The sequence below is a fragment of the Sparus aurata genome, chromosome 20, assembly GCF_900880675.1.
Source record: "Sparus aurata chromosome 20, fSpaAur1.1, whole genome shotgun sequence".
In the NCBI taxonomy this organism is placed as follows: Eukaryota; Metazoa; Chordata; class Actinopteri; order Spariformes; family Sparidae; genus Sparus; species Sparus aurata.
This window is the reverse complement of record NC_044206.1, coordinates 3,932,343-3,944,573: the sequence shown is the minus strand read 5'-3', so window position 1 is coordinate 3,944,573 and position 12,231 is coordinate 3,932,343. Positions and strand designations below refer to the sequence as shown.

At 41.8% G+C, this 12,231-nt stretch overlaps 1 protein-coding gene across 1 annotated transcript in view; it reads right to left on the bottom strand.

Moving 5' to 3' along the window:
- Positions 1-12,231, bottom strand: part of dnah9 (dynein, axonemal, heavy chain 9) — a 151,646-nt gene that overhangs the window by 99,362 nt on the left and 40,053 nt on the right. Inside the window, exons 33-34 of the mRNA XM_030401440.1 lie at positions 6,402-6,558; positions 5,251-5,355 (exon numbers count right to left, since the gene is read on the bottom strand). Coding sequence (XP_030257300.1) covers positions 5,251-5,355; positions 6,402-6,558 — 262 coding nt within the window. The remainder of the gene's footprint in view (positions 1-5,250; positions 5,356-6,401; positions 6,559-12,231) is intronic.

Sequence of the window (12,231 nt, the reverse complement as noted above, 5' to 3'; positions counted from 1 at the left end):
AATACAGAGCAAAATTAATTCTGCTGGGTACCTGTGGAAGTATACCCTATACAATACTTTGTAGTGCCAAAGGAAAGGGCAGTTTAAAGGCAATGTAAAGCAACAAAAATGTAAAATGACATAGTGTACACTTAAATGGATATGTATATATTTTAGGTAGGACTTATTTTAGGTGGCTGAAATACATCTTGTAGCATCTTATTACATTCTGTGTGCTTAAAAACGGTTAAATTGGTTGTTAAATGAAAAGCAGCTCCGTAAAGCTGTGCATTTAGCTAAATGCTAATACCAGCATTATCACAACGGCAATGCTAACACTTTCTGATGCTGAGAGGGTATAATGTTTACCATGTCTACCATCTTAGTGAAGCACGTCAGCATGCAAACATTTGCTACTTAGCAGTAAACCAAAAAGTACAGCTAAGGCTGAAGGAAATGTTATTAGGTTTGCAGGTACTTGAAAAAACAGTTTAACACTAAAAATTGGCACATAGTTACAAGGCTGCTAGACCAATTTAACATTGCTCTCTGACAGTTTAAAAAAAAAAAATAAGAACAATAACATCTTTGGTCCACATATTCTCTTCCATTTTAAAATCTGGCAACCACATTATCAACAATGCAACAAAACTGCAAAGAGTTTGGTGGGATACATGATTAATGTAGCCTAAAGCTGCTAGCTATGTTAGCTATGTTTGTTTGTACAGTATGTTTGTACATGCACTGTGTTTTGTACACTTTGTCAAATGACATCCCTTGACGACATTTCTCAGACGTCCTTTATCTCCCACGGGACACACTACTGGCTTTTTAGAACTTGTTTCATATAAGTCGTAGTAGGAAAGAAATCTAGAGGAGCACGTCAGTGTGATTAATCATCTGAGAACCACGTTAACATCCCTAAAGTTTCAAACATTACCCAGTCCAGTTCAGTCACTGTTTATGAACACTCCTGAAAAGTGCCTTCAACTATCAAAATGGGAGGTAGTCTGAGAAAGTTAGTTATCTCTCATTAGCATATAATTACTGACACTAAGCACATACCAGAGTCAATTTGTAACAGCCTGTCAAATTGTTATGCGATATGCACCTTTTTTTTCCAGGGACACAGTTTCATCAATAATATGAGCATGTTATCAGCCAGGGTTTACTGGATGGATGAACTGCCAAGGTTCCGTTTGTCTACATTATGATGGAATGAGATATCAGAAATGAACTTTTTTGTGTGTGTGCATGTGTGTATGTGTGTGTGTCTTGGCCTCATACTCTGAATCCCATCCTGTAAGAGGCTTTATGAATTTAACATGCGTGTGGTAAAAGAGCGTAGCGAGTCGACAGCTGGAAAGAGGAGGAACATCTCTTCATGGATGAGTACTCGGCTACAGATCACTCAGTCATACTAACACAACAGGGAGAGGAGGGTAAAAATGCAAAAACAAACAGTGCAGCTGCAGCACACAAAAAGAAGAGCAAAAGTTTTCATGAGAACATCAGTGGGGCTTGCGTTTTTATGTGAAATGACAGCAAACCACTTCTGCTATCCGCCAGGGACACCAAGGGAAGTAAAACACCAAAAACAACATTTTTTAAAAAGCTCAAGAACAGACACCGTTCTGAAAGGTGTGATCCGGCGGGGTCTGGCTACACTCTTTGCTGTCTCTTTGAATGTACAGACTGGAGCTAGTAACATCAATGTATTCACAGTCCAGGCCTGCGTTTGTTGTAACAGAGGCAGAACTTCACCAATTTATCTCCATGTTGTTATGTTTAGCAGCCTTCTGTTTGTCCCTGCTTTATTTAATGTAGCACTGGTCCCGCCACCTGTGTTAGCAGACCCGACCGGCAGCCAAGTATGTCGCCGCGCTATGCTAGCCGCTCCCTCTTTAAGAGGATGGATTAGGTGTGTGTGCCATGGTGAGAGATGGTTCGGCGTTGGCTCCACTGAAGCACGCTGAGTGCTGGAGCAAGCTGCCAGCTGTCACAGCAGGAGTTTGACGCTCCTCTGTTCTCAAGGTCTACTTCTCCACGTATAAGCCACCATGATTTATTATTCATTACGCCACGCACAACCTATTCATTCTTCTGGCACTTTGAAATTCTCTAAGTGCTGTAGAATTCCACAGCTTACGGAATAGGGCTGCTTGACATTCATTGTTGCTTAAGAGATACAAGAGGAAGGGCAGAGGAGGGAGTGTTAAGTCTAGCAATGAATAATGATCCTTTGAGGAGTTCTATCTCCATTATCATCATGATCATGATCAGCGTCCTTATCAACTGTATACATTTTGCTGTGACAGTTTTGCACATGCATACAGATAGTGTCTGGGGCAACAGCATGCAGGATCTTAACACAGCAGAGGGACTACAGAACCAGAGAGAGAGGCTCTGTTTGATCCGGGATAACAGAATGCAAGATAGCAGAAACACTAGCGTCAGCTGAAACATGCAGAATCTGGCTGATTTCTCAAAAGACTTCAGCAATCAAAGAGCTAGCTACTGTAGGTCGCCCAGAGTATACACCGTTCAGTGTGTAGAGAATAGAAAGTCTTTTCAACTTGTCACCACGCATGAAGCGGAGACAGAGGAGAAGGAAGGCAAAGACACTGCCAGTATGATCCAGTTCATCCAGAGAGCTCCAAGATCTCAGGTTACACTGAGGTCATGATTTAACTTAAACCTGCAGTAATGATTTTTCAGCAACTGTGGTAGTGCATCAAGGTTTCAATACATTTACATACAATATGTCAACTTATACAGATGATATGACTGAAGTGTGAGCAGACAGTACTGAAAAATATCTGGCTCTTTAGCTGCTAAATGTGCCACTATGTTCACCAGCTAGCTGCTAACTTTGTCTTCAGTTTGCTGCTTGGCAGGTAGTGAGCTATTTGATCCGACCTGAGATTTCTGCCTCCACCCCAAAACAGTGACAGGTGATTTTTTTGTCTAAGTTCAAGGTCCCTTTATGCTACACGAAAACAAAATACAGTGAATGTATTTATCTTTCTCGAGGAGAGAAGCTGCTCTGTAGTCTGGTGGTATGGCAGCGGATACTTCACTTGACTGATACAACTGTGTTTTGAATGCAAAACCCTGCAAAATGATTCATTTAACAATCAGAATTTTAGCAATTTGGTCCAATAACATTTGGAGAGTCTATAAGAGCCGCTCCATTAAATTGTTTTATTCCATAACATTACTATTCTATTCAAGTTTTCAAGGCCAGTAGATGTCTCTAGTATGCACGCTCTCTGGGCCACACAATGTGGCAGTTATGCAAAGGATCTGGGTAATTTTAGCAAGGAAGTCTAACTTTTCTGGCTTTTCATTTAACTTATTTTATTTGTAGAGGGTTATCATTTGTGCTCCACTGAACAGCTTTCATAGGATGTATGGGGCTCTGCGTCTGAGGTTGTATCCATATTTCCCTTATTAAATCCATGGATAGGTATCAGGGATGTTCTGGGTGGTTTTAGTCTACCACTGCAGAACCATCCCTTTCCTAGGTCATGAACATCCCAAGCCACTTTGTAATATATCCAGTCAGAATGCTCTCTGTAGAAGTTAACAAGAACTTTTGCAAGTGAATTCATTCTTTTCAAGTTTCCTAAAGATACACAGCTGTTTCTGAGCTTTCTTCACCAAGGTGTGATGTCTACGACAGGTTCTCTGTGGAACCAAAAACTGTTCACCTGCCCCATCTCAGAGCCACTGATGCAGACAGGGCCGTGTGTGTCTTTGTCTCCTTTTTTCTAAATCAGCGATCAGCTCCTTGCCTGAGCAAGGTGCTCACAGAATCCGAAAAATTCCATTAAAAACATAAACAGCAATGTGTTCTTTCAGAAACAGTGTTTTTGTAAGTCAGGATAATCTGTCAACTGTTTTAATTAGGACTACCTTTTAGTAGTAATAAAGGAAAAACACTCAGCTACAGGGTGGTTTCCTGTCCTAATGTCCACATGTTTGTCTGAGGAGGTGGAAAAATAATTGTGGGTGTCTTGTATAAAAACACTATTTTTTTCATTATTTGCCCAGTTTTACCCAATATAAAGTTGTGGTTACATTAGCTAATTATTATGGTTGAGATTGACACAGTCATTGAGTCAGCCCAACACATAGTACCTGATAACTGATGATAGAAAAGTCCTGTTTCAGCTAATTGCAACTGGACTGAAGCTTTTTTAAGTCTGTCCTAGTTGTTTAACTATAGCCTGTTCTGTGTCTGTTTAATGTTAAGTTATTCAAAAGAAGCAAATATTCATTATTGTGACCATGGGTTTGTGTTCCCCTAAACTTCTACAAATAGTACAGATGCCCTGAGGCACAAACACTTATTTTTTTTTTTTTGTTTGCATTATTGCATTCAGCTAAAGAATATAACAGAGATACCACAAGGCAATCCCAGTGGCTATTACTGATCATTTTTACATTGTTGCTAAACTGAAATAAGTACTGGTCTCTGGATGCAGGTATATGCGCAACAAAGCCGTGTGCATGTGTATGTTCTTGTTCCCTGCATTTGTGGAAGCCCATAACCGGAGGCTCACTCACAGGGCAAGGACTTCAGAGCAAGGTTAGGGTTAAACAAGGATGTGTGTAAGAATGTGTAAGTATGTATTACTGATGTTGTGGGGGTATGTATCTGTTTACACAGTCACACTCCGGGGTCACGCCTTCCTTATGGGAACAAAACACAATTCCCTCCAAAGAAAATCATTAACATTAACAAAGTTTATAACTTCATGGAGATGAGTAATGAGCAAATACAAGTACAAACACTGTAAGTACACAAATACTAATCTACCAAAGTTTTTGTAGCACATCCATTGAGACCTAGGAGCCTGTTCATTCAGGGCTGCTGTTATGAAAGACTTGAGCATCGTGACCATCTCCACAGGCAAGCAATGGAGGCACTTTTCCATCCTCAACTCTCAAATCAGATCAGAGAAGGCTCCAATTATAGAGAAGCTCTGCGGTGCAAAGGTGCCAGTCTTGGTGGATTAGTCTTATAGCTGAAGCAATTTGGGCTTGCAATCGGTGATGAAGAGGTTATTTACTTCTGCTGTGCTGTTTTCAAGGGCTTATTTTCACCACAATTTGATTTGGATAGATCACCTTCTTAAACAAGATGAAAACTCACACATTTAGCTCCACCTGCCTGAGGTGAAAATGCACAAAAGCTGTGCTCAAGTCTCGACCTTGGTGGGATTTTGGGAGTACCTGAGGCAGAGGAACTGGACCTGTTCTTACCTGCACAGCCACCACAGACAGCACCTCCACTGAGATCCTGTTAAATTCGTCAAAGCAGCCCCATGCCCCCGTCTGAGCCAGGCCTTTGTAGATGTTCCCACAGGACTGGTGGACGAGAAACACAGATATTCAGGTGGTAACAGTGGGACAGGAAGTCAGTCAGGAGGGATCACAGGTGGAGACCCAGTCTGACTGATGTAGACGCAGACGTATCTCCAATTAAATAGGAGATATATGGAACAACATTCATTACCACGGAGCTGCACCACAGCAGGATGAGAGTAGGCGAGTAATAACAGGATGATACATAAACAAGGCCTCACACCAATAAAACACGGCGATGAGCGCAAAAAGAGAGAGGTTAAAATGTCTACCACCCACATTTTAGTTTTCCCAACACCAACTTGAGAGCAGGTGAACGGCCCTCCGGAGAGCAGCTGGACCAGGATAAAGCAGGCAGCTGACTATTCTCTCCAATTACAGGGCAGAGGAAACGTTCTCTGACGCAAACCAGAGCTGACTGGAGGATTGATTCAACTGTGTGTGTGTGTGTGTGTGTGTGTGTGTGTGTGTGTGTGTGTGTGTGTGTGTGCGTGCGCGCATGACTGAATATGAGTAACAGTGTGGGGCTGTGAAGCCAGATTCTAGTGCCTGTGTTCCTCCTGGAATATATTAGCACTTCTCTCTGACACCTTGCTGCGGTGTGTATAGCCGGGGGTGCTGTACGCCTCTATACTGTAATGATGCCCCTGTGAAGCCGGATCACAAGATTATGTTTATGTCTCCCTTGAGCACTCAATATGCAGAAAGTGTGTGTGTAAGAGTATACAAGAGTGCATAATAAAGTGAGGTGGAAGCTGGGTACAGAGAGGGCATTTTGACTAGATTTAGTAAAGAAATAACAATCAGACATTAACTAATCAGTTCTGCTTTCAACAGAGAAGCGAGGCAGGCATACAGAAGATGAAAAGGAAGAAGATGAAAAGAGAAGGGCATTAGGTGGGCTGATGACTTTAATGACAAATGCATACCATATCGCTGACAAAGGCAAAGATGAAAAGAAACACGCATAATATGAGATGCTGTCAATGCACATTAGCTACTTTCACAGGCTGTAATGCATATACGTGTTCACATGCACGCTTGCTCACCTTGTAGTCCATCTGCTCGGAGCAGTTAAATACATACACCATGATGCCCAGGGCTCTGCCCAAATCTTTGGTAGTCTCAGTCTTCCCTGTGCCTGCGGGCCCTGCTGGAGCTCCACTCATGGTCAGGTGGAGGGACTGGGTCAGGGTGATGTAGCATCTAAAAACGGTCAAGAAACACACACAGTATGCATCACTGATGAGGACTGGAGCCTGACAGCGAGCAACAAAAAAGGTGCTACTGACTGATTCAGCTGACTGCTCGTCCATTTCTGAAGATCAGGACAAGGCCACGTTCTTCCACTCGTTCATTGTGGAGCTTGACTGCATGCAGTGACACATTTTTTATTGGGTTTTAGGCATCTATGGTCACATATTAGCTTCAATGTTAGCAATGCCCCCTCCCAGACCAAAAAGTATTAAGTTCAGTTCCTGGCATTGACTTTTTTGCAGTTTGCAGTTTTCTGTGGAATCTAACAATCTACCAATACGATTTTCATTACAGAAACACACACACGGGGCCCTATCTAACAGTCTGTGGTGCAAGTGAATTTGAGACGTGTCCAGCTCCATTTTACTAGCTAAATGGCTGATAACTTTGGAGCAAAGTAAGGAGCACGGCGCAAAGGGGTGGTTATTTAGACTGGGAATTAATCATGGGTGTGTTTTGGGCGTAACATAAATCAAACCAATCCGGGTGTCATCTCCCATTCCCTGACAGATCTTGAGATACTGTCTGAAAATACTGTATACAGAAGCTAAAAGGTAATTTTGCCTTGAGTCAAGTTTGTAACTACATATTTTAGTTTTGCTGATTAAATGTGCCACCATATTGTTACAATAACTTTAATGCAGGCATGGAAACTTTAAAAATAACTAAAAATCATTACTATATGCATGTTGTGAACCTATCTGTGTAGGCACTTCTTACAATCTAAATAATAAGCTCTTTAGATAGCAGGAAGAATACTGCACCATTGACTTTAGATCAGCTTTTTGTTGGTCTATGGCGCTGTTGCTTTCTGCAGCCATCACTGCCCCTGACCAAGCCCGTTTAAGACTGACACATCCAGGGGCGCACAGGTGGATGCAGGTACATTTGATATTTACACAACTTGGGCACTGGGTATGAAAATGACAACTGCATCTGTAGTCAGCAGTCAGTAGTCTCAAGATCACCAGCAGGAAAATTATCTATTTTCTTTTTATCATTATCCATTCAGGGAGGGTCCTTTTAAGGAACACTTTGATCTCATTTACACAGGTCCATTTGGAAGATGCTCAGTCCAACCACAGCCTGGTCAGCAGGCCACTGAGTAGACCTACAGAAGTGGTTGTAGTGAAGGGCCTTGCTCGATGGCACCTCATTGGCGGTAATGATCAAGGAGCAAGTGCTGCCTTACACCTTCCTAACCCAGTTTTATCCTGCTGGTCAGGGGATAGAGCCAGCGACCCTCTGGTCACAAGCTCCCTTCTCTAACCTTCAGGCCAACACGTTTTTGAATGTTGTTACTCTCCTGGATGAGTCATAAAATACCTAAACACTATTTTATGGCAGAGGGCTGAGCATGAATTCTCAAAGCCTGAAGAGAAAAGACTGCTCTGTAGTCTGGTCGTATGGCATGTGTACAGTGGCACTCTTTTTCACTGACAGAGGGCAAAATCTGTTAGCACATACTACACAGATGGTTCAACAGGCAGTCAGAGAGCGGAGCGGCGTTCAACAGGTGGAGCACTTAATGTTGAAGATTAGCATAACGTTACAACTAATCTCCTGCGCCTCGAAGCACCGAAACAAAAACATGCGGAAATAGCTGCACACAAAGCAATGTCCTCCCCTGTTAATGCCGTAACTGGTGAGATAGGAAAGATAGGGTTAGGGTTAGGGTTAGGGGTTAGATACAGATACAGACACAGTCACCTCGTGCACAAATGACAAACCCTGAGTTGACACAGTCTTGTAACCACCCCTGACAATGTCTCGGTGTCGGCTCAGCCATCATTGTACATAACCTCATTATATGATAATATAATCTGCTCCTGTGCTTTGATTATCACACAGGCTGATTAGTGACACCAGTGATTGCTTCTCCCGCAGAACCTGTCAGGACTAACAAACAGTCAGCCCATCCAGTGTCAATAAAAACCAACAGCATCATGGACGTGAACTGATGGAGACAATCAAGACTTTATTGATCAGGCCAATAAACACAATGGCTTGCCTTGAATATCAATACAGCAATGATTTTAATGAGCTGCTGGTTAATAGATGATGTATGGAAGGGGAAAATATCGGAAAGCATAACAAGAGACAGAAGCTCGGAGAAGACAAATGATCCCATCTGTATACAGTGTATCATCCGAATACCGGTGCCAACAGGCTTTATGGCTCTCCTTTGAAATATGGCCAAAAATCTCACAATCAGTCGTCTAGGAGGCTGGATGAGGATGTCCCGCACGGAATGACTATAGCCAGATAGAAGACAAGAGTGTGAGGCTGAACTGGACGTCTGTGACAAGGTGACTTATTTTATTACAGTGTTTTTGAAAAAAAAAACAGCTATATATCAGTCTGTCCGTCTGACTCAGTCTCCCTCCATTCCTCTCTCTCTTGGTGTGTGTGTGTGTGTGTGTGTGTGTGTGAGGGAGAGAGCTGGCTAAAATATTCCTGACATTTTGCATAATGGTGCAGCTTTGGAGATTCTGCACTATGTATTGAGCGATTGCTAACCTTGTGCCGATAACAGTCCTGCTGTTATAGATTAGTGAGTGCGATTCCTTTTAGCCTAATTATACTGCTGCAGAAGGTGAACAGACCATACCGACTACAGTCCACAACATACAGGCCTGCATTCATTATAAATACTTGCACAGCAGCTGCACATGTACAGCTAGAACCGCTGTCATAAACATCTGCTGAGATGATTTTTATGTTTTAATAAGCTGGAGTTGGTATTTATGAACCATATACAGACTAGGTCTTCAACCCTCAAGCTTTTTACATTTTATCAAAATTTAAAATGTGTCCAAAAAAGCACATGAACAGGAATCCAACATATCATCAGCAAAGGAAAATTGGAAATAAAGAAAAACATTTACAAAACACACATGATGATAACTTATCCACACGCCCGCTAAAACTGCTGTTGACCTGTTTCCACATAGCACTTTAGGCCTACCTACACATTGTTTAATATGCAGCAGATTTGTATATAGCTTACATAGCGGGGCGTCAAAAAACCTGAAGTCTGCTCCAGCTCTCAGTTCTTCCAAATAGAGACTCAAAATGTTTCTGTTTACTTTGCTTTGTATCTGGCATAAGACGACTTTTCTGCTCTAAATTCTCATTCTAAAGTGAACACTGATGGCACAGTGTGACGTCTGTATAAAGATGGCACCATCCGCGTACAGTACGGTTCCCTAGAAACCTTGTTTCGCTTTGCTGTTCAGTCAGCCACAGGGCTGGACTTTTCACAGAAAAATGAAGGACCAATTAGAGAACACAGGAAGCGAGTCTGTCATTGCACAAGTAAAACAGGAGGAGTCATTGTTTTCACCGGTCACTATCCGAACTGATGAAGAGGCCCACATCTTACACTGCTCTGTAACTGTGCTTTAATTTGTATACTCCTGTTTTAGTCCATTTAATTCTTAGTCTCAGCTTCTATTACATATCATTGTATTTAAATAATTTTAATTTGTTTTATATGACCTCATACTGGTCTCTATCTTTGCCTTAATACCTTTGTATCTCTTATTTAAAGCGCTTTGAATTGGCATTGTGAAAAGGTGCTTTTGGGAACATGCTGTTTTTTTAATTGGGTTACCTGACCCAAACATGCATAATGTTGAACTTAAACACATTTTTTACTTTCAGCTAATGCGACATTTAGTGATATCGTGCTTTCACTCGACACCATCAAGATATATTCTTTTCTTGCTCTTTATGTAACAATATCATGAAGAAAACACACTTTTAGCTGCCTTCTCAAGTCGTGGATTAAAGGATTTGACACCCAGCCCCCTGGTCCATAGTCCATTGTTGAAATGAAAGCCAGTGGCAAACTGTGTGGGTCTCAGCGCGCTGCAGTGAGGGGCATGCACCATATGGTGAAGTCTTGCTACACGGCCGCTGATCCGCCCATCAAAGCCCGTTGTTTCTGTTTGTTCAGGCTTCAAAGGGAATACTGGTCAGTCTGGAAAACCACACAGTCAAGCGCTGCAGTTTTTGCCAAAAGGCTGTGAGCAGCAGGTATTCATCTCTGTGTAGCTGAAACTTTATCAGGGAATCCTGCAGAAACATGTGCATGTGAACAAACAAGATGCTGGCAGAGAGCCCGAGCTGAGTTTTTTTCTGAACGGTTTCGCTAGAGGTGGGTGTGCATAATGATTCAAATGACGATCATTAGAATGCGTCAATTGGTTATTATTAGATAAGAAGCTGGTGTCTCCAAGTCAGTATTTCTCTTACAATGGGGAAAACACAGAAGGAAATTTAAAAAATGGATTTATAATGGACTTCGAGAGGGCTTCGTTCAAATTGGCATTTTTTTTTATAACCTTCTACAGGGCAACAGGCTGGATATTCTTGCTTTTCACATAAACTTCATCAGGAGTTCCCTTAACCCTTCCCCAAACTGCCACTGTCCAATCATAGCTTATCAACCATGACTGGCAACAGCAGGCCTGTCAAGCTCTCCAGTTCTCCACATGCTGGAGCTGTGTGCATGGCTCTGTAGTAAGAGAGGTCCTCGGGAACCTAATGAGTTTTTGAGGATGCTGTGTTTTTTAGCCTATCCAAAACTAAAAGGACAAAGAGCAGAAGTCTGAGGAATGATTTAAACAGTGTTTATCTTAGCTTAGGGTAGTATCTACACCAGCATTACTTAAAGGCCAAGTTACTAAATTTTCTTACATTTTATCTTAAAAAAGACCCAATCACATTTAGCAAAAAATATATATTGAGTATAATGATCAGACCTCTCTAGGGCTGCAGCTATCGAATATTTTTAGAATCAAGTATTTTCCCGATTATCCCATTAATTAATCAAGTAATCTAATAAAAAATAACGTGGCGAGCTTGCTGGGAAAAAAGTCTCACAAGACAGATGCTTAACTTCCACAGATCCCATGCCACTTACCCAACAACATCCTAAGACGTTATTCAACTTTATTCATCCCCTTTGGACATAAACATTTGATGAACATCACCACCCGCCATCATAGTCAGCCATGGTGGCACACTGCAAAATTTATGTCTATGCCAATTCAACATCACACAGCCTCAGAACACAACAGGACACAACAACAACACTCAGAACATGTACAGAAAGCAGCACAACGAAACATATACGAACAACAACAGTCTCATGAGCACTTGAGAATTCGCTCCCATGAGTCTTTGCGCCATCAGCGCTCACCATCTGCAATCGGAACTCCCCCAGTCACTACAATAATTTTGCATTATTTAACAACAATACCAAATAATACATAACAATGACAAAATGACAGGCCTGTTAAATACACCAAGCAATTGGCTTTTATTCCTGAAAAAAGCATACAGGTATTTATTCCAACTATTCCTAACACCGGGAGTAAAGGTGTGTGTTTATGTGTGTACGCGTGCTGCATTAGGGAGAGTGAGAGAGACAAGATGAGTGTGTGTGTGGGTGTGTGTGTGTGTCTGTGTCTGTGTGTCTGTGTGTGGAAAGGAGTTATTTGGTGTAGGCTATTACTCTCTTGCAATTAAACACAAATTAGTTTCTACATCTTAACATGATCTCTAGTCATAGCGACATCAGGCTACAGCTTCTACAAATACCATAAGGTCTAA